We start from the raw sequence: 22,049 nt of genomic DNA, 5'->3' as shown, positions 1-22,049 counted from the left end.
ATCAGTACATCATAGAACCAGTTTCCATATGAAGATACTGAGGTCCAGGAACATGAAATGTCTTGCCCAAGCTGACACAAGTTTATGACAGAGCCAGGAGTGACTGGGATCCCTACCAGCTAGCCCACTCCTCCTCCACTCCCCTCCCCCTCTAGCAGAAGCCCAAGGCTGGGAATGCCTGGGATGATCATCATTAAGCAGGGTGCATCTGCCCCTCTTGTGTGTTTGTAATCAGAGCCCTTTCAGCACCCATGGCACCATGCAAGGCACTTAATCCTGACTTCTGATCTTATCGGCATCATTCCCATTTTACAGATGGGAACCAAGGCCCAGGGAGGGCAACTGACTTAGCCACGGTCTTGCAGCTGGTGAAGACCATCCACCTGATACCAAAGCCTGAGCCTCCCATGATGCCTTCAAAAGAGCTCAACCCCAGATCCAGCCCCCGGAGGTGAGAGGCAGCTCTGTGGCCCTCAGGGGTCTCGGGATAAAGCCCACTGCCTAAGGAGCTGCTTCAGAGGCCTGAAGCAATAGTCAAGAGCTCTCTGGAACCTGCCCCTACAAGTAGAAGACCCTTGAGCGATGCTCTGGTCCACACCCCCACCATTTGATGAATGGAAAAATCAGGGCCTGACCGGACCCAAGCCTCTGCCTCCCAGCCCAGAGCCCTCCCGCTGTACTAGGAGGCTGGGGGCAGGCGAGCAGGCCCCACTCAGGGTGGCCAGACACACACAAGGCTCCTCTGTGGCATTCAGAGAGCACATTTATTTACAAAGCGCTTTACAAACATCAGCTTATGCCTCCCCACAGCCCCCTGCGAGGTAGGTCAGTAGTCATATCTACAGTTTACAGATGGGGAAATTGAGGCACGGAATGGGGGTGTGGCCTGCCCCATTTTAAAGAGATTTTTCCCACCCACCCATCAAAAAATAATGAAATTAACAAGAAAGAATCGCTCCTTCATCGCAAAATACACCTTCTTCCTCTGAACCGTAGACGCTGCAAGCACCCCGATCTAGCAGTGACCTGTCCCCAGTGGGCAGCCTCACCAGGGGCCACAGAGACCTCAACCCTAAGGGCTGTCGTTCAACCTTGCAGATTATCATGGCCTAGGCTGAGGAGTTCCCGCCAGTGAGGCTTGAAAGTTACAGGAAGAAGGACTGAGGTGCCTTCATTCTGCAGGCATTGGGTCAGGCAGGGAAGGGGCCCCACAGGGAACAGGGTAAGGATGGGCAGATCTCGGTTCGAGGAAGCTCAGAGCACACGTCAAAGAAGTAATAGTGGGAGGGATCATGAGCAAAACAGCCCCGGGGCTGTAGGGGGGGCAGCAGGGTGGAGGAGGGGGCTATTGTCCCCTCCAGAGAGGACCAGTCTGATGTGCCCAGTCTACCCAGGACCCTCAGGGGCCAGGCCAGATGGGAGTCCAGATGCCAAGCCCCAGTGAACTCTCCATCCATATCCAGAGGAACCCACGCCGGGTGGAAACTTTGGCCACGCACAGACCCCACAGGGCCTTACTCATCTCTGCCAAGGGCTGGGACAGAGTCAAGGGGCTTGAGCCTGGAGTCGAGAGGCTTGAGCCTGGGTCCTCCCGAGCTGGCAACTCTGAGCGCCTGTCACTCTACTAGGCAGTGCCAGATACACGGCGCAGACCTGCAGGAACCTACGGAGGTAGGCCGGGCTGCAGTCTCGCTAAGCCTCTCCTTGGCCCCCAGCCTGCCCATCGGACATGGTGAGAGGCCCCGGGCACCGTGGAAGGGGCACCGAGATGGCCCGGCGCCCACTCTAGTGCCGTCCCCCCAGGGGAGCTGTAGCGGCGCAGAGTTAGGGGTCCAGGTCTTCCTCATCAGTGCTGGGCCTGGCTCTGAGTGCACAGTGGGTGCCCCAGGCCAGGGGCCCCGCTATCTTGACTCCAGCCCCTCCAGGTACTCCAGGGCCACATCATAGCAAAAGTGGTACTGATCCTGGGGAGAGGGAGAGAAGGAATCATGAGCCTGGCCCCTCTCTGGTACTGGGGAAGGGGGGAGTGGGAGACAAGAGGGCGAGCACGAGCCCTGGCCCATCTCAGGGGAAGAGGGGGGCAAATGTGGATCCCTGTTTTGGCACCACCAGATCAGGACCCACAGCCCGGTCGCGGGAACCACACAGAGGGCAGTGGGTACAGAGGGACCTAGCTTGGCATGGACCGGGAAGTTGGAAGCGGTTGGACAGGGAGACACGGCCTCTCACCAGGGTTTCCACCATATTGGGCTTGTAGTTCCTAAGCGTTTTGGCAGCAAAGAAAACGTCCACCAGGTTGTGGCAGCGGATCATCTCCAGGACTGTGGCGCAGGCGCAGAAGGTGCCACTGCGGCCACCCCCGTTCCTAAATGAGACACACGAAAGGTTTGGGGGTGGGGCTTAAGAGAGGGAGGCCTGAGGCTGGAAAACCAAGCGACTGGCAGAACCGGGGAACCAAAAGGGAGGAGGGTCAGGGCCTGGGAGCCCAGAGGTGACCGATGGAGCCAGGGAACCCAGGAGGGAGGGCCCAGGGAACCCGGAGGTGAGGGGTGGAGCCCAGGAGGGAGGAGCCAGGGGGCCCAAAGGTAAGGGGCGGGGCTTAGGGAACCCAGGAAGTAGGGGTCTGGGAGCTCAGAGGGGCAAAGTCAGAGGCTAAAACTGGCATCCAAATCCCGTGGGCAGTTAAGGAGACAGCCTCCTGGAGAAAGACAGCAGATTCTGAGGGAAAGGAGGCTAGACACGCTCCAGGAGAAATCCACCGAGACAAAGACAGCGACAGTGGACGGCCGCAGAGCGACAAGCAAAACCCGGAGAGCAGGATGGAAAATGAACACCGAGAACACCAGTCACCCCCAGCAACACAGACGCGAGGTGAAAACACACACACACACACACACACACACACACACGTACACAGCCACACTCCGAGGCTAAGAGAGACACTTCCTATCCCCTGTGCTCTCCCTCCTCTGCCCCCTGTGACCTCGGGGTGTAGGGCTCCCCTTGGGAGATGGGGGATAAACTAGGCCCTCAGCCGCCATCTCAAGGGGTCTCTCCCACTAGAACCTCCCTGAGGACCGGCCCTGCCTGACTCGGGTCCCTATCCCTATCTAATATGCCTAGGCTGGCCCTAAAAGGGTAAAAAAGCTAAAAGCAGGAGGGAGTGGCGGTCAAAGGAGTGAGCGTACCCAGACACGCGTAGGAGAATTTATGAATGGGGGCATGTGAAGGAATGAATGAAAAAGTTGCACGTGTGCATGCGTGGACAAAGACTGGAAATTCTTTGGCTTCGAGGGTGCTACTGTCTCACGCAGTGAACAGTTCTGACAGGACTCTAATTAAACTGGCAAAGTCATGCATCACACGGAGAGTGCCGGGCCGTTGTTCGGCGTTGAGTCTACACCCTGGAAACCGAGTGGAGTCTTCCAGGGAAGACAGGGCCATCCTCGCACGGCCACGCAGAGTGCAGGCCACAGCCGCCTTCCCTGCCCGGGGGGGTTTAGTGCCAGCCGTGAGGCCCTCTCTCAGACTGGGCCTCGGGCCCCCACCCCTCCTCCCATCCCGCAGCAGGGCCCACACTCACAGGCAGTGCACGACCGTGCGCCCGTCCCCACGCTCCGCCTGCCACTTGTCCACCTCGGCCAGCAGGTGCAGGAAGGCCTTCTTGGAGTCAGGCGTGTCCCGGTAGGCGGACCAGCGCAGGAACTGGAAGTGTCGCACCAGCAGGTGCCCTTCCTGCAGCTGGGGGCACGGGCGGCCAAGCAGGGGGTGTGAGCACAGGGGTCACGAGACCCTGTGGTGACCTCACGAGGGTCTGACGAGGCTGCCCTGGCAACCCCTCGGGTCCTCGCCGCAGGGCTCCCGGCTCACTCACCCGAGACATGTTCTGCACCCGGAAGACACGGGCCACCAAGTCTTCATCCACTGAGCCCGACACGAACTCCACCTCCATGAGGCCATACTGCTGTCGGCCGGGCTCCGGCCAGTACTGCAGGCAAGGCTAAGAGCATGGACGGACAGGGAGGGCTGAGCAGAGGGGGCCAGGGCGGCCGCCGCCGCTCATACCCAGCCCAGACCTCCACATTTGCCCTGGGGCTCCCGCACACCCTGACCCACTCACTCGCTCCCAACTCCCCTGCAAAGTCCCCTCCCCCCCCCCCGGTCTCCGCCACTCACCCATCAGAGCACAGTGCACACCGGCCCCCAACGCCTTCTGCACAGAGACAAACCCTTCCTAGGTGGGCACTAACAATCCCTGCTGTGCAGCTACACAGCTATACCTAACACGCTCACGCACACACACATCCCCACGTGAGGCTGCCTCCTTCTAGGGCCAGGCCTCGGGTCACCCCCACCCACCCCATCACCCCTGCCCCCAGCCGTCTCTCTTGCTACCTCGCTCCCCAGCATCAGCTCACAGAGCTGGGGTGTCCCTGGGGTTGCAACACAGCTCAGGACCCCCACTCCTTCCCTAGGGCCCCACCATAGCCTCAGGGCCCTAAATGCCCCCTCCTCTCCAGGCTAGACTGGAGACAGCAGAGGGGTGAAGGAGGTGTATCCCCCCCCCCCAACACACAGACAGACACAGGTCCTCCGGGCCAGCAGGTCCAGAGCCCCAGCTTCGAGGCTCAGCTCTGCCTAGAGCCCAGGCAAGGCTCTTCCTTCCTCTGGGCCCCCATTTCCCCGTTTGTGAAACAGTCCTCAAGCTCCCCCCAGAGGACTCCCGGCTCCGCCTGCTTCCCTCTCTGGACACGCCCACAAAGAGAGGACCCTAGCTTCCTCTCTTCACCCGGGGTCCTGGCCACTCCTTAGTACAGGCCCTTACACATGGTGCTCCCCCCTCTCCATGGATCACTCACCGGCCCTGTCTTCACCTAGTTAACTCTAACCTTCCTACACGTCTCAGCTCAGGTATCACCTCCTCCAGAAGCCTTCCCTGATACATGATCCCCCCAGGCTTCTCCACGTCCCAGGACCAGCTCCACGGCAGCCCCTTCCCTCTGTGCTGTCACTGTTGGTTTTTGTGCCCTGCTCCCCACAGGACCATGATATCTGAGGGGGGGGCTGTATGTTCTTCTATTTCCCTACTGCCTGCTGCAGGGCCTGGCAGGCAGTGGCCAGTGGGAAAAGGTGGCTGAATGCATGAGCAAATGGTGAACACTGAGTGACGTCTGTGTGAGCCTCCCTCCGGGTCCTTCCCCTCCACCTCAGCAAGGGCAGATTCTTCTCACACCGGATTCCCTCCAGACCCCTGCCCCGGGGCAAGAACCCACCACCCAGAAGTCCTAGGTCATTTATACCAAGTGCCCAACTCAAAAAGAGCCCAGTTAGCGAGGCTTCTCAGCCTTCAAGAGACCGTCATGCTCATTTTACAGGACAGGGAGATGAAGAGAGGCCCAGGGATGGAGGGGACAGGGCCAGGCGTGGCTGGCAGGCTGAACATCTGCACTTCCTGGAAGTGCCAGCCAGCCTTGGGAGCCCCAGAAGGAAACTGGGGCAGCCCCCAGGCTGAGGCCACCGGGCCAGTGCCTGGACCAACCTCAGCAGCAACTGCAACATCTCTGTCCCTGCCATGTACGTAGCACCTACTGTGTGCCAGGCAGAAAAGAAACTGGGGCTCAAAGAGCCAATCAACTTACCCTAGATCAAACAGTCAAAAAGTAAGGAGGCTGGAATTTTACTCTGCCTTAAAGGCCCCCACCACGGGCAGTTAGTTCCACAGGCTCCGGAAGAAGGCAGCCTGGGGTAGGGGCACAGCTCTGCGACCTTGGAGAAGTCACTTCACCTCTCTAGGTCTTGATCTTCTCACCTGAAGCCCGTAAGTGTGAAGCAGAGTCCCTGGCATACAGCAGGTACTCAATAAAAAGCAGCTATTTCCCTCCCATCCGAAAGCCTCACTCTACAGAAGAGGACACCAAGGCTCTGGGAGGGAGCAAGACCCATCTGAGGTCACTCAACAAATAGGTGGTACATCTGGGATCCGACCCTGGGCTTTTGGGACACGCCCTTGAGCACAGCGAGGCCCTGGGCAGCAGAGGCCTCACCCAGGCAGTGTTGGACTGGTGCAGCTGGTTGAGCATGACAATGGAGGTGCACCCGTAATCGTAGACCAGCCGCCAGAAGTCAGGCGTGGTGCTCTGTAGCGGATGCAAGGTCACGATGAAGGCTGCGCTCCGTGTGTAGCTCTGCAGGGAAACCGGGACTCAGCGGGGCCTGCTCGCCACCCCTGACAGGGCCTGAGCACCCCCACAGGCTGTCCTCCCACTCTGCCCACCCTGGGCTGAACAGCCCTCCCCTCGGGGCCAGGCTGCCTCCAGTGGCCCATTTTAGAGGCTGGCTGGCACACTGAGGCCTGAGTTCATAGGGTGAGCCCCCAGGCCTCTGGTGCCCAAGCCCACGGCCCTTGGAACTAAACACAAAAGGTTCTCACATTTGTGGCAATGGGAACTTGGGCATGGTAGTTAGAGGCTGGCCAAGCTTGCTCCCTGCCTCAGGGCCTAGGCATGTGCTATTCCTGTTGCCTAGAACAAATTTCCAAATATTGACATGGTTCTCTCCCTCCCTTCTTTGTGCTCTTTGCTTAACGGTCACCTCCACAAAGAGGCCCTCCTTACCACCTCATCAAAAATCGCCATATACACACACTCCAAACCCCACACTACACATTTCTTCTGCCTGGTTGCTTTTTGTAGGAATTACCAGTGTATATTTGCTTACTGGCTGTCCCAACCCATCACCCAAATACAAGTTTCAGGAAAGCAGAGATTTAGGGGCATGGTCTTTGCCCGGCACGTGGTAGGAGTTCAATAAATATTTTTGAATAAATAAATCTCTACGTCCCTTCCGACTCCATGGGTGAAGGGTCTGAGACCCCAGCTGAGGGCCCCAGACCAGTCACAGGCACTGACGCCACTTCTTGCCCTGACCTCATCCCGACCAGAGCCCTCGGCCCTTCCCCCTTGGCTCCCGAACCTTCCCAGATACTTCCCAGTGCGGGAATCCCAGAGCCCACCCCACCCCCCCAAGCCCTCACATCAGTCAGGGCAGCGTTGATGTAGTTGTTAGGGTCCCCGTCGGTGGAGATGAGGAAGGGCAGGCAGCGGTCGGGCGGCAGGACATCCATGCTGCGGTTCTTGTCTCGGTTCCGGGGCAGCAAGGCGATGCTGCACTCTTCCACGTCCAGGGGTGGTGTGACCGAGTTCAGCGTCTAAAGGAGTGGAAGGGGCAACAGGGTGGGCGTGGGTGAGTATAGACATCCAGTGTTTGCTGGGCCTCCTCACAGCTCCCGCCGAAGGACACTGAGCTGGGCTACTAACCCCATTTTATGGTTGGAGACCTGAGGCCCGGACAGAAGGGAGAGAGGGCAGGGACCCCAAGCTCCCAGCCTCCAGACCGCACAGGCTCTGAATAGCGCTCCGGAGGCTCGAGTCTGCCTCCTTGCTCCCTGCATCACCTTAGACAAGCTGTCCTACTTCTCAGCACTGCTTTTCTCAGCCGTAAAGTGGGATAATAATATGCCTGCCGCGAGGGGCTATCGGAAAGATAAAGAGATGACGCCAAGGACCAAGCACGGCACCAGGCACATGGAAGGCTTCAGACGTGCGAGGCGCAGTGAGGACCGTTACGAGCTTCTCAGGAGCTTTCAAGAAGACAAGCCCGGAAGCCCCACGTCTTCTGCAAAGCGGACTCCGGGGGCCTGGCAGAGATGGTCAGCCCCGTCTGAACAAAATGCAAGTCCGAGGCACCTGTGCTGCCACAAGCCTGGGACTCCAGGTTATCTCCTCCACCTCGTGCCTCATATAGCCTGATCGATGGGGTCTCGGCTTCTTTCTCTTGTCCTTGGGGGTCCCTAATGGGGAGCCCCAGTCTCTCATGATCCCCAGAGCCCAACAGGCCCCAAGAATCACAGACAGCATTTCCTATGACACCAGCCTACGCTGGCTGGACGGCATCAGGTATCCAGAAGGTGCCACCCCACGGAACCCTCGCGGGAACCTGGAGTGCAGCGGACATGCGGGGTCTCTGCCTGCCCACTGAGAACCAGCCCTCCCCCATCTCAGTCACATGACATGCTGAGAGTGGCTCCACCCCCAGAACCCCTCCTGGGCCCATCAATGTGTTCCATCTTCCTGGCCCCAGTGACTCGCTCCGGGAAGGCACCGAAGAGGCTGGTCTAAGACTTCTGTTCAGGCTGTTGGGAGTCCTTTCTCCAGTCTCCTGACATGAGCCTGGCACTGCTGGGGGCGGCCAGGGTGTGGGTCCGAGAAGCCGAAAACAAAGAAAGCAGAACTAAAAATGGGCAGAGGCTAAGTGTTGGCATCATCTGAGCCCCTGGATCCAGCCATAACTGAAGCTGCACCATCTTCAGACTTGTCCGTTACAAAAGTCATGCAGTTGGATTTTTGTCAGCAACCAAAGTTGCAGATCCTGAGAGTACAAACACTGCAGGGGCAATATTGACTTTCTTTCCGGGATAAGAAAACCAAAACTTGGAGAAGTAATGTGAGTGTTCAAGGCCAGTCTCTAAGTCCTTCCCAGTAGCCCCATTCGGTCCCTCTTTCTTGGCTCTCAATGACGCCTATAGCACTGAGGACTTCCCAATACACACACACACACAGAGTCACAAGCCACATCCACACTCCTATACACACACTCATGCCCCACCTGGAACTCTTCCCGCAGCTGGGAGGAATTACTCTGGGGGTCAATGCGGATCATCTCCTTGTAGGTGGCCTTGAACTCGCTGACAGGGATAGTGGTCTCCCCACATAGGCAGGCCTCCAGGATTGCATCATGAATGAAGATGTACTGCTCCTGGAACAGGAGGAGAGAATATAAGGAACCAGGAGGGGACCAGGACCTAGAGATTTGGGGGTGATGGCAGGGGGAAGCGAGCCCAAGGTTGAGGCAGGGGTGCTGGAGCCCAACCACGTGTTACTACAGGTTGGACCAACCCTGCTGGAAACAACTTTCATGGGTACGTTCGCTCATCTCATATTCATCTCTATAATAACCCTGTGAGGAGCTCTGGAGGTGAGGGCAGAGCAAACACGAGTGGATCGTGACTGTAGAACCTGACCCTGGCCCACCGCTGTTTGACCTCACCCGAATGAACACAGTGGTGCGGACTCTGGGAAGACGCTAAGAGGCTGGCGGGCCAAGTTCAGGCATCTCAGCCCCAAGGACACCCCTCTGACACATTCCACCAGCTCTGAGTTCCGCCACGAGGGACCCAAGTCCTGGAGAGGGGAGGGGAGGAGGGCTGCGTCCCCTACTTCTGTCTGGATCATGTTGACGCGCCGGGAGCAGAGGGCCTTCACACAGTTGTAAATGTCCACAACGCCCTCACACTCCGCCATGTCCAGCATCACATCCAGAACGATGTAGCAGCCTGTGCGGCCGGTGCCCGCGCTGAGGAGAGAGCAGCCAGGGGCCCCGTCAGAGCCTGGGGAGGGAGCCCGGGACCAAGAAGGGAAGAGGGGTTCTGGGGTGCCTGGCCATGCCTACGCCACACAGGGACTGGGGGACAGAGACAGACACCCCACTGCACCAGCAAGGAGGAGCCAGGGAGGAGTCTGCAGCAGGAGTCGTGGTGAAAGGTGACACAGACAGAGCTGGGGACGGGCCTCAGGAGGGGAGAAGGGGAAGGGTAGCAACTTAGCTGGGGAGAGGACAAAGGTGATGCTCAGAGCTTCATCCAAGAATGTTCTTGCCTCCTGGGTAGCCCCAGATCTACACACCCTTCAAAGCCCCACACGTTCACAGCCGCTCGCATACTCAATGGAGCCTCCCCAACCCCTCCCCAGACATCATTCCTCTGAGCTCCGAGAGTAATTCGGGCAGGCTCTTATCAAACCCTCTTCCTGCTACGCGGTCGTCGTTTTTGTGGCTGTCTCCCTGACCCGACTGGGAGCTCCTCGAGAGCTGGGCTGGGTCAGACCCATCTCTGGGATGCTCATGGTCAGAAAGAGCTGAGCAGAGTTGAGGGGCAGAGCGAGAGGACAAAAATGACACCAAGCTGTCAGGCTCGAAATGGTGGCATCGGAGCATTGGCAGGAACGCACAGCAGTGGGTCTTCCACACGCCCCTGCCGGGGGCTGAAATCAGTACCGCCACTTTGGGAAGCGGTTTGGCAGTATCTACTTAAAAGCGGAATGTTTACATGGCAGCAATTCTACCCCACTTACGTACCCCCCAGAAATGCACGCGTCTGCCGGCCCAAACACAGGCAATAGAATGTCCTTAGTGGCTCTATTCATAATAGCTCAAAGCTGGAAACCACCCAAATTCCTATCAATAGCAGAATGGATGAACACACTGTGGGTGAGTCACCCAGTAGCCTGTGATCCGACAGGGATGAATCTTACGTACATAAGGTTCAGACACCAAAGAGTGCACACCGTAGGATTCCATTTATGCAAATTCAGAAACACAAAATGAATTTACGCTTGAGATGGCAGGATACTGATTGCTCCAGGAGCGAGCAGGTGGGTACAGACGGGAAGGCGGCTCAAGGGGGCTTCTGGATGCTGTTAACGTTCTAGTTCTTGATCTGAACAGTGCTGGTGATTTCACGGGTGTGTTCAATTTATGGAAAATTGATAAAGGTATACACTTATTACGTGTGCACTTTGCTTTAAGTATGTTATACCTCAGTGAAGTCTTATTTTAAAGATGGTATCTTAAAGAAGCCTAAAGACACCAAATGGAAATAGTCTGTGGGTGGCAGGGCAGGGAGGGACTGAGTCTGCCACGTGGTATTTGGGAAGCTGAGCGGAATCCAAGCAGAGGAGCCAGGACAGATACAGAGGCCAAGGACCTTTGGGTCGGGGAATCGGTAAAACCACAGGGTTAGAGGCTAAGCTCCCCAGGAGGGGAGTGGGGGCAGGAACCAGACAGGACACTGAAGAGGCAAGAGAAAGATGTGGAGCCAGAGAGGAAGCAGAGCAGAGGAAGGGCCGCCGGGGTCACAGGAGCCGAGCAAGGCAGGACCGGGGACAGATAGGAGTGAGGGCCAGGAGTTGCACAGGGTGTGAAAGCCAAGCAGTGAGAAGAGCCCATGGGACTTGGAGAAGAGAAAGCAAAGCCCCCCCCCTCCCCGCCCCAGCACCTGGGCCAAACCTAGCACGCAGGTGTGCAATGCACACTTGCTGAACAGAAGCAGATAGAACTCAGCCTGCCTGGTGCCTCACCAAGCCCCAGCCCCCTCTGTCTCCGGCGCCTCCTTAGCCTCTAGGCCCAGGGCCTCTGCAGGTCCTGGGAAGCATATGAGGGTGCCGACCTCAGAGCCAAAGCTCAAGGGGCCCTTGGGGGTCAGTCTCTCCTCCGTCTCTAAGCAGGATGAACCTAAGCCTAGTCTCCCTCTGGGACCTTGAACACCACCACGCCCAGTCCTCTTCTGGGGATCCCGGTGCCTCACCTGCAGTGGATGACGACGGGCCCGGCGTCAGGTGGGGTAGAGGCCTTCACGCGCCGGATGAAGGCTAGCAGTCCTGTGGCGTGGTAGGGGACGCCGTGCTCTGGCCATGCTGTGAAGTGGAACTGTCGGACCTCGTGCCGGGCAGAGTAGCCTCTCTGGGGAGACAGGCAGAGTCACTGCTGGCATCCGTTAGACACCTGCCGGGTAAGCATCTCACCCCAGGATCTCAATTAATCCCAGTGATAAACTTACGAATGGGTACTGATGACTCATCGTACCAGCGAGAAAACCAGGGCCCAGAGAGAAGAAACTGCTTGCCCGAGGTTAGACAAGACGAGCACGACACAGGAAAGGGGCCAGGGCCTGCCTGACGCCTAAACCTGTCTGCCAATCGCCCACCTCTGCCACCGCGTTGCCGTGCAACCCCCAAGAGGTCACTTTGACTCTCTGGTCTTAGTCTAAAGGGGGAAAGTGTCTCCTTTGAGGATTTACAGAGGATCAAATGGGATCACAGACGGGAGGGCTCGGCCAGTCACTGGCCATGTGGCCTCCTGAGTGATGCAATGACCCCACCTCATTGTCTTTATTTGTACAATGGGACTAATGGAAACACCTCATTCCAGAGTTTTCAGAGTGGAACCAACACATGTCACAGCTCAGCACGATGCTCAGTGCAGAGAAGGACCAACACCTGGCAGCTGTCATCATCTCCAATTCCTCTTGGAGTCATCAGTAAAGGGCAGTCCCCTTCCTGTTCTCCCACAATGCTCCCAGTAATGCTCCTCTTCCTGTCCTCCTGTAGTGCTCCCCTTCCTGTGCTCCATCAATGCTCCCTGGAGTGCTCCCCTTCTTGTCCTCCAACACTGCTCCCTGCAGTGCTCCCCTTCCTGTCCTCCAGCAGTGCTCCCCAGTTACAGAGCGACTGCCTTGCCAAGGAAGACAGCGGAGCCCTCCTCACCTCTCCTGCTTCTGCGCTGGCAGGTGGGAGGTGGACTCTGCCCCACCTCTGCAAGCACCCCTGGAGGGACCACGTGACAGGAGACTCACCCGCTCCAGGGCAAAGGTGCGCACGACATACTCGGCCAGAGTCTCCGTCTTCACCAGCGTGATCTTGATGTCCCCGTACATGTCCGAGTCCTCCGGCCAGTACCGTGAGCACTTCACCTGGAGTCCCACGGGAAGGCTCAGTAGGCTCTTCGCTGCCCCCCTTGGCCCGCCTTACCCCCTCACCCCAAGGCCCTGCTTACCCTGCCCACCTCCACCAGCTTGGTGATCATGACAATGCTGGAACAGTGCTCCTGCCACACCATGCGCCAGAAGTCGTAGACCATCTCGGGCTTCGGCCCTGGGGCGCAGAGGGTGCTAGTCCCTGAGGCAAAGTCTCCACCCAGGGCCAGCACACCTGCTGCCCGGCACCACCACCCCAGGCCAGGAGTCTCCCGAGCCCCATGGAGGGCTTCGTGCTCATTCTACGCCCACCCCACCCAATGCCAATTTGTGCCTGGAGGGCCCTGAGAGCATCCGAGAGGGCCTGGCTGGAGACCCCAATCATCCTGAGTGAAACCCAGGGGGGCAGAGCTGGAGGGCTAGATCCTTGGTCTATAGTGCAAGTCTCCCGGAGGGATGGACAAGTAAATGGTTGGCGGGGGCGGGGGGAAGACAGCCAGCGGGTCCCAGGAACCGCCCACCCCCCCCACCCCCCACCGAAAGGCACAATCCACACTCGTCAGGACTGAGCCTGGCTCCCCCTTTCTGCATGCACCACCTCAAAGACAGACAGATGGACAGACATGCGCTGAGCATGTAGGGGAGACACAAACACAAAGAGGGGCAGAGACTGGTGGCCGGATTCCAGAAGACCCAACCAGACAGTGGGGCTCAGACACTAGAGAGACAGCAGGGAGCAGACGGGGAGTCAAGCAGATCAGAGCGAAGGCAGAAAGGCGGCAGAGGGCATTCAGCACACGGGGGCACACGGGCAGAGGTGCAGGTACCTTGAGTGGCTATGAAGTGGTTTGACCTGTGGTAACCCTGGAACAGGAGAAGAGGGTGCGGTGAGACCCTAGGGAGCAGCCCCGCACTCCTTCAGATCTCACCCCCTCTGCCCTCCTGTCCCAGAAACAGCACACACACCCATAGGCAACTGTCCACCCTCTTCCCTAGGCCCTCCAAACCGGGGTGGCCCTGCCCTCCCGGCCCCTCAGCGAGGGAAGAGCAGCTGCGACACCAGTGTCTTGGGTCCAAACCCATCTCTGCCTCTCTGCAGTGTGACACCACAGAGGACACGACTCCTTTATGGGCCTAAAAGGTCTCTCCACCCACAAACTGGGGGGAATTACCCACAATCAGCTTACAGCCCAGCTGTTTGGATACAAATAAAGACCATGGTGACCCTGCTCAAGTTACCAGGGTGTCCCCAAAGCCCCGGGGGCCTAATCAGCCCCAGACCCCAGGCTGGGTCTAATCAGCCACCCCAGTCCCCTCGTGGCAACGACATGGGCAGTGCCTCCTCCCCGCGACAGGTCATCCAGAGTTTGGGGAACCCAGGGACCCAGATGAAGGCTTCAGGCTGGAAGCAGATGGGCACATGGGTTACTCATGGCCCTCAGACAAAATGTTTTTTGAATCTTTAAAATCAATAATAATTTTTTGAGACCCTATTATGATCACATACTGTGCTAAGCACTTTACCTACACTATCTCCCACAAAAGAGAGGGCAAGAGCTACTGTATCATCCATCCCGGAGCCCTCAGGCTGCAAAGGGGAGCCAGCCCCAACTCCCACCCCGAAGCCACAGCCAAACCCCGAGGTCCTGCCCTCACGTGACTGACACCCAGGGCATCAATGCAGTCAACATGGGAACAATCAAGCTCGGCTGCTCACCTCAAGTTCACGGCCACAACCCAGCTCCCCCCCCCCCCCCGACCCCTTACTCTGGCGCAGAGGGAACCCTGGAGTCAGGCTGCCAGAGTTCAAATCCCAGCTCTAACTCTTGCTAGCCGTGTGCCCTCAGGCAAATCCTATCATTTCACTATGCCTCGATTTTCACATCTACAAAATGGGAATTACAGTATTTCCCTCCTAGGGCTGTTGCGAGGAGTAAACAAAGTAACGTAGGTCAGGGGTTTGGTGTAGGTCAAGGTCAGTACTTAATCAATAGCAACCATTAGCACCTGCTACTACTTTAAAGTTCAAAAAGCGTATCCCTGAAGATTCAAATAGTACGGATGTCAATAATTCCTAGGGCAGACGGCTTACTACGGGGGTTAAGAATCCGAGTTCGGGGGTGCCTGGGTGGCTCAGTGGGTTAAGCGCCTGACTCTTGACTTCGGCTCAGGTCACAATCTCACGGTTCGTGAGTTCGAGCCCTGCATCAGACTCCGCACTGGCAGTTTGGAGCCTGCTTGGGATTCTCTCTCTCCCCCTTCCCCGCTTGTTCTCTCTCTCTCTCTCTCTTAAAACAAACGTTAAAAAAAAAAAAAAAAAAAAAAAAAAAGAATCTGAGTGTGGAGAGTCAAGTTGACCTGGGTTCCTAGCTCGGCTCTACAGAACAGGCATGTGGCTCTGGGCACTAAAAAGGCACTTCTCAGCCTTTAACGTGGACAGGAATCTCCTGCGGATCTTGTTGAAAGGGAGATTCAGATTCGGAAGGTCTGGGGTGGGGCCCAGGATTGTGCAATCCAAACCAGCTCCCAGGTGGTACCAGTACCGGATCTCAAGACACACTGGAGTAGCCGGCCCCTCAGCCTCTCGGAGCCTCTGGTCCCTTCTGCAGCATGGGGATAACAGTGACACCCCGACCCCAGAGATGCTGCTCTACAGCTACACACCATGCCCAAAACACAGTTCAAGTTACCCACAGTGAAGAGCGCCCCAGAGCCACTCCGCCCTCACTAGAGGAACCGCTCTGGATATACGCTAATTCCCCAGCCACCGCCTCTGCCTCAAGTCCTCGGCTGAGCTGCTGGGCAACCGGGGTCCCAGGGGAAGGCCCAGCAAAGGCGCTCCCAGGGCTGCCCTCCCACTTCCAGCACCGGTCAAGCTGGGAAGAAGCTACTCCCCCTAAAAGCAGTGTGCCTGAGACTCCCACACGAGAGCAAGCATCTCTTCTGATTCACCCATCTCTGCCCCTCCCTCCGGTGCCCGGCACAGTGCCAGCACCCAAGCTAGTCAGCCGATACAGTACATAGCTGAACAAGTTTTAAACAGATCATCCTCAGTGTCTGCACATTAACTTTTCCATTGCACATGTGCGTTCCTGCACAATTATATTACACAGAGAACGCTACAGTGGGAAGTGTAAAATGATCAGGTGTTAAACAGATCACTTGGAGCACACCCACTTGAGAAACCAGCATCTGAAAGCACACTGGTCCTCGCACCCTGGGCATCAGCGTGACCTGGGCGCCTACTCCTGGGGCACACACCCCCGGCTGCCTGGAGCCTCTCGTTGGGTGGTTCCGGGGGACTGACCACTTGCATCACGGACAAGAACCCCAGGGCATCTGGACGCTCCTCACCGGGAGAGAACCACAGTCTAGTATGAGGGTGGAGGGCTCCTGCTGGGCTTGAGGCCCAGCTCCGTGTGGCCATGAACAAGTCACTGAACTTTTCTAAGGCTCCATTTGCTCATCCACCAACTGCTAGTCCCTCCCTCTCAGAGTACGGTAAAGAGGAAATGATGGGCCTGAGGGTGCCGGCACAGAGCCAGGTGCCCAGCCGATGACACTCTTTTTGACTAGCACGTGAAGGTGTATTAAACCAAGTCTCCTCAGGGCACCGAAGGGCGACAACAAGGAACCAAAAGGGTGGGACTATGTGTTGTATGGAGATTCAGATATAAAGAAATGTACCTAGGGGCTTCTGGGTGGCTCAGTTGGTTTAGCCTCAGACTTCAGCTCAGGTCATCATCTCATGGCTCAGGAGTTCAAGCTCCCCCCCCCCCCCCCCCCCCCCGTGTCAGGCTCTGTGCCAACAGCTCAGAGCCTGGAGCCTGCTTTGGATTCTGTGTCTCCCTCTCTCTCTGCCCTTCCCCCACTTGTTCTCTCTCTCTCTCTCTCTCTCTCTCAAAAATAAATAAAATCATTAAAAAAAAAAAAAAGAACTGTACCAACTGTACCTATATTCACCACCTCCTAAAGGGGGCGCTAGGGCTGAGTATATCCACTGCATTTCATGGGCCTAATGTTCCATTTAAATTTGGGACCTTTACAAACTGTTTAAGCACACTCCAAATGGGGGGCAGGGGATGTCTGGGACCAGCTGCTCGTCCTCCAGCAGCTGTCACCACATGGACCTTTCACTTCATATATACAGAGATATGTATATTTCTGTACTGTCTGAAATATGATAATGAACTATATTTTTACAATCTTAAAAAAAATAAGAAATATATTTTAAAAGAAAAATTTTTTAAAGAAAAAAGGAGGTAAAATAGAAAGGTACCCACAAAATAGCAAACAATCCCATCAGGTTATCAAATATTATTTTACAAAAATAATATACAGTTGACCCTTGAACCAGTATAGGGGTTAGGGGTGCTGACCCCCTGGGGCAGTTGAAAATCCACACATAACTTTTGACCCCTCAAAAACTTTACTAATAGCCTAGTTGACTGGAAGCCTTACTGATAATATAAACAGTCAAGTAACACATATTTTCATATGATATATGGTACTATACACTATATTCTTAAATAAACTACAAAAAAGAAAATATTATTAAGAAAATCAAAAGGAAAAAAAAAATCAAAAGGAAGAGAAAATACATTTGCAATACTGTACTGTATTTATTTTTAGAAAAAAGTAAGAAAGTGGACTAGCACAGTTCAAACCTATGCTATTCAAGGGTTGAATGTATATTAAAAGCCAAATTAAAGGATTACTAGACGAATAGGATTTTTTAAAAATATTCCTGGAAGGTCCAGAGATGACCTAAGTTTTAAAAACAGAATACCCAAACTGCACCCCCAAAATACAACATTCCAAGTAGGGATAAATTGGCAGCAAAGTGGTTAGGTCTGAGTTTCAAGCAAACTGACCACAAAGGGATTTGAACAGCCAGAGAAACTAGTTTTAAGGGGACCAGCAGGACCATTCTTACTTCCTTGAAGACCCTGCCCCCCAAGCAACAGAAATGGGGCACCCAGAGCGGCACCCCCCGCCCACCCCTCCCAGGGCCCCGCAGAAGGTACAGCTAGTGAGACTCATCGGGCATGGGGATCTGGGGGACGAAGGTGACAGAAGGTGGTGGCTGGTGAATGGGGCCTGTGGAAGCACCCCAACCCTGATGCCCCATCTCCAGGCAGTGGTGGAGGGGAAGGAATTGCTTACAACAGGGGTAGTCAAATCTGCAGCCCCGAGTGGCCCCTGGCCAGGCTGCTGAAACGGACGGTTGGCATTGGGCACACGAGTGGAGGGGAAGGAGGATAGAGACAGGGACAGAGAGAAAGAGAGACAGCTAGAGACCATGAGAGAGTCTGAGATACAGCTGGTGAGACAGACAGACAGGAGGAAGAGGAGGAGGAGGAGGAGGAGGAGGAGGAGGAGGAGGAGACGGGGAGAGAGATACTTACTTCACGGTTTATCCGAATCTTAATGATTCCAGTGAGGGAACAGTACAAAGCAAAAGAGACAGATATTAGGCCAGAGGCAGATGGAGATGGACGGAGCACAGGAGTGGCCAGGATGGGCGATGTGAGCAGGGGAGGCAGAGCAGAGATGGGGGCCGGGCTGGGCTGGAGAGCGGGGGCCGGGCTGGGCCGGAGAGCAGGAAGTGGCCTGAGCCTCCCGGGGCCCAAGGGAAGCCACCTGGGACACTGAGAAGGCCCAGAAGAGGCTCCTGTTGCCCAAGTCTAAGAGGCCAGGCCCGGCCCGTACCCCAGTCAAGGGAGAGCATGGGAGGTGGGGGAGAAGGCAAGGAATTCTGGAAAACATGGGGCAGCATATTTTCTGGCCCCCAGGAGGTGAAGAAGAGGGAGAGGCCTCCAGAGTCCCTGACTGTCCTGCCTCCCACGTACACACCTTCCTCCTCCTTCGCTCCTGCTGCCCCCCATTCCCGCCCTTTCCTCTCTGGCCACCCAAAGCCAGTTCAAACCCCCGCCTCCATGCAGCCTGCTGTGGCTAACTCTGGCCCTACCACTGACTCGCTGTGTGACTGGTCATTCCTCTTTTCTGGCCTGTGCTTTCCCAGCTAATCTGAGGTTATTTCACTTGTCTGTATGTTTACAGGTCTCCCTCACTAGCACCTACACATTCCAGGAGAGCAGGGACGCTGTCTATCTTGTTCACTGCTGTATCTCTGGTGTCCAGCACAAGGCCTGGCACATAGCGGCCGCTCAAAATACATCCGATAAGTGAAGAAACGATTCTCTCCCAAACTTGGCCTGCTGTCAGGACAGGGGAGTCTGACCAGGGTCCCTGGGCCCTGTTCCACCTCACCCTCATTTACACCTGGGGAGCAGATTCATCACCCAAACCCAGGCGTCCTCGCTGCCTGCCCTGTCCCTAGCCCCTTCCTCTGGTCCAGCCAGACCCAGCTGCTACACTGGACGCTAGGACAGCCTGATGGTTAGCAGCAAAGGCTTTGGAGACACAGGCTGAGATGTGAGTCCCTGTTTGCCCACTCCCTCGCTATGCGACCTTGGACAAGCAGCTCCACCTCTCTAAGCCTGTCTCCTCACCTGTAAAGTGAGGCCATCATGCTAACTACCGCGTAGCATGATTGTAGGGATGATAGAAAATGACATCTTCCGTATAAAGCGCTTAGCACAGTGCTTGGCACACAGTACATGCTGGATAAACATGAGTTGTTATTCTTAAAGTACCACTCTGATCACAGAACACCTTTAGCAACTCCCTGGTACCCCAGGCGAAAGGCCAGACTCCTAAACCTGCCATCTGAGGCCTGCACAGTCCAGCCCCTGCCTACCTGCAGCCTTACTCTGTGTCATGCGAACCCCACTTGGCCCGTCACTGAGAGGGGCTCCTTCCTCAACTCCAGGCCTAGCTGTCTGCCCACTTGCCTTCATTCTGCTTCCCTCAAGCCCCCCATCTGTCTGCCCTGGGGGAAGCTTTCCTGATGGCTTTCTTCTGCCCTCCCCTCCTCTGAGCTCCCTGGAGCTGACTGCGGGAGGTGGGGGCAAACCCCCATGTATTCCCTGCCAGGTTTCGGCCCACCCCTCCCCCTCCCCGCCCTGGGCAGTGCGCCTGGAGTGGGCAGGGCCAGGCCAGCAGGGATGACGGCGAGGCACTCACGTCTATGTAGTTGGCGTTAATGTAGTCGGCATCCGGGCCTCCCAGCATCGGGGGCAGTTTCACTCGGTGCCGATCATCTGGAAACACAAAGCAGGTAGCCATGGGGTGGGTTGGGGAGTGCAGAGCTAGGGAAATGAAGGAAGGCTTCCTGGAGGCCTGAGGTGTGGCACAGGCAGGACAGCCAGGGGACCCAGAGGCTCGGGGCTGACCAGGAGGCTCTCGGCACCAGAGAAGGCAGGACAGGCCAGTGGTTAGAATCTGGACTGTGGTACCAAGGAGGCCCAACCAAGGTCATGTGCTACTCAGCAAGTATTAGCTGTGTGACCTGGAGCAGGGGGCTTACCCTCCCAAGCCTCAGTTTACTTATCTGTAAAGTGGGGGTTATAATATGTCCCATGTCACTGGGTTATTAAGGGTAGCAAGTAAAATTATGCGTGTAATAATCAGCACGTGGCTTGGCATGTAGGAGGCCCTCAATAAGTGGTTCACTCTGGCCGCTCCCGCCCTCCCTGCTCCCTCCCATCACTGTCCCAGTTCCAGGCCCTTCCCCAGGACTCACAGGCGGGCGAAGGCTCTGGCCGGCTGCCCTTGACCTTGTCTTTCTTCTTTGTGGCATCCCAGCCTTCAAAGAAGCTCTGCCAGAAGGGAAAGTAAAGTGGTTGTCAATGGGGCAGAGAAACCCCCTCCCTTGTAAGACCCCATCCCCTCAACAGGATACAGGTGGGACCACAGATAAGGGCCAGAGGCAGGGTTCAACTTGGAGCCTGAGACAGTCACTGTATATCCCTTTATCGGCAAAGGACTAAGAGCAAAAGCAAGGGGAGGAAAGGGTCAGAGTTTACAGACACGTTAGAATGAGGGTCAGGTTTAGGGTAAATCCAGGTTTGAGTTGGGAAGAAGATAAAGGCGAAAGGCAAACTGAGATCAGAATAAGGTGCTGTCACAGCTTAGATGGAGGGAGGACAGGCTTCAAATTAGAGTTCAAATGGAACTTAGGATGAGTCAGGGTCAAAGTCGGACTGGGCGTTAGGTTAGAGGTCAGGGTCGGTATTGGTGGTCAGAGTCATATCGGGGAGAGGATAGAGATCATGATCAGGGTCCAGATGGAGACTACAAGAAGATTCAAGGTCAGATTTCAAGCGAGGGTTAGGACGAGTGTGAGAAACCAGGTCAGTCTGAGGTGGGGATCAAGGTAAAAAGAAAAAAATTAGGTCGAGTTAGGGACTGTCAGAGCAAAGGTCCATCCCGGGCTAGGCTGAGGGTTGCCCAGGGTCAGGGTCCACAGTGAGGGGGAGCCAGGTGAGGCCCTGGCGAGGGGACCCGGCTGGCCTGGGGCCCTGCACCTCGTACTCCTGCTTGAAGCCATAGCCCTCGGCCGTCTTCATCTGGTTGATGTGCTGCAGGAGGTCGGCCACGCGCACTGCGGGGTGCAGCTGCCCCGTGTGATATGGGGAGCCCTTCCGGCCACACGGACGCCGCGGTGAGCCCCCCAGGAGGCTGCTGGCCTCAGTGACCCCACCACTGCGCTGGTCTCCTGCAGTCAGAGAAAGGACAGGGGGTTCCTGACGCGCACAGCCCCCAGGCTGGGGAGTTCCAGACAGACTTGGGGATGGGGGAGGGGCGGGGGAGCATGGCCAACATGGAGGCCGTTCCCTGGGGCCGAGCAGCCTGGCTGGGCCCACGCGGCGCACCCCTGGGCAAGTAAGTCCCTTCCCTCCTGCCTCGGTTTTTCCGGCTGTAAAATGAGCAGGTTGGGTCACGTGACCTCGGAGGGCCCTATTGGCCCAGCCCCGCCTGCTGGGATCCTGGGCTCCCCTGACTCCATCCTGTGGCTCCCCAGCCCGGACCACCCCTCTGTGACCTCACCACACTGCCTGCAGGGGGCAGCGCTCAGCAGAGCCCAGGAGAGTACCCCCCCCTCCCCTTCTTCCAGGGAACAATCTGGAACAATTGGCAACTCCCAGTAATTACCCCCATTCAAAGACAAGCAAATCCCCAAATTAGCTGCCGCTGCCACCCCCTCCATAGATTAATGCGAGGCACCTGAATAGAAGCATTTCTCCTGCGCAAGCATTTCCATTGTCAGCCTGTGCAGCGGCCTCAGCCAATCTGGGAACAGGTCGAGGGGTTCACAGCAACACACACACACACACACACACACACACGCACACACACCCCCAGGGAAAACTATCCCCTCCCCCCAGGCCCACCGACTCCCCGCTCTCCCAGCCAGCCTCCCCCAGGACATCCCACCATGGTCCCCCAGATCAGGTCGCGGGACTGAGTGAAGTGCCCCACTCTGGACACTCCTTCTCACACACTCACCACTCATTTCCCTCCACTTGTCCTGGGTACCATGCAGGGGCTTAGTCAA

The 22,049-nt window shown here is 56.5% G+C and overlaps 1 protein-coding gene across 6 annotated transcripts in view; it reads right to left on the bottom strand.

Moving 5' to 3' along the window:
- Positions 1–745: 745 nt before the first annotated feature.
- PTPRU (protein tyrosine phosphatase receptor type U) overlaps positions 746–22,049 on the bottom strand; it is a 79,466-nt gene continuing 58,162 nt past the window's right edge. For 2 of the 6 annotated variants that reach the window (XM_043574306.1, XM_043574304.1), the window contains 16 exons: positions 21,019–21,209; positions 20,235–20,310; positions 19,676–19,752; positions 17,995–18,012; positions 13,414–13,450; positions 12,667–12,764; positions 12,467–12,583; positions 11,420–11,574; positions 9,276–9,411; positions 8,665–8,814; positions 7,034–7,207; positions 6,045–6,185; positions 3,875–4,000; positions 3,584–3,741; positions 2,230–2,365; positions 746–1,964 (listed from right to left, as the gene is read on the bottom strand). In XM_043574306.1, coding sequence (XP_043430241.1) covers positions 1,902–1,964; positions 2,230–2,365; positions 3,584–3,741; positions 3,875–4,000; positions 6,045–6,185; positions 7,034–7,207; positions 8,665–8,814; positions 9,276–9,411; positions 11,420–11,574; positions 12,467–12,583; positions 12,667–12,764; positions 13,414–13,450; positions 17,995–18,012; positions 19,676–19,752; positions 20,235–20,310; positions 21,019–21,209 — 1,853 coding nt within the window. In that variant the 3' untranslated portion in view covers positions 746–1,901. Of the gene's footprint in view, positions 1,965–2,229; positions 2,366–3,583; positions 3,742–3,874; positions 4,001–6,044; positions 6,186–7,033; positions 7,208–8,664; positions 8,815–9,275; positions 9,412–11,419; positions 11,575–12,466; positions 12,584–12,666; positions 12,765–13,413; positions 13,451–17,994; positions 18,013–19,675; positions 19,753–20,234; positions 20,311–21,018; positions 21,210–22,049 lie in introns of those variants that run through there. The other 4 variants (XM_043574307.1, XM_043574305.1, XM_043574308.1 and 1 more) reach the window with 3 other exon arrangements.

The sequence above is a fragment of the Prionailurus bengalensis genome, chromosome C1 (genome assembly GCF_016509475.1).
Source record: "Prionailurus bengalensis isolate Pbe53 chromosome C1, Fcat_Pben_1.1_paternal_pri, whole genome shotgun sequence".
Classification (NCBI taxonomy): Eukaryota; Metazoa; Chordata; class Mammalia; order Carnivora; family Felidae; genus Prionailurus; species Prionailurus bengalensis.
This window is presented reverse-complemented; position numbering and strand designations above follow the sequence as displayed.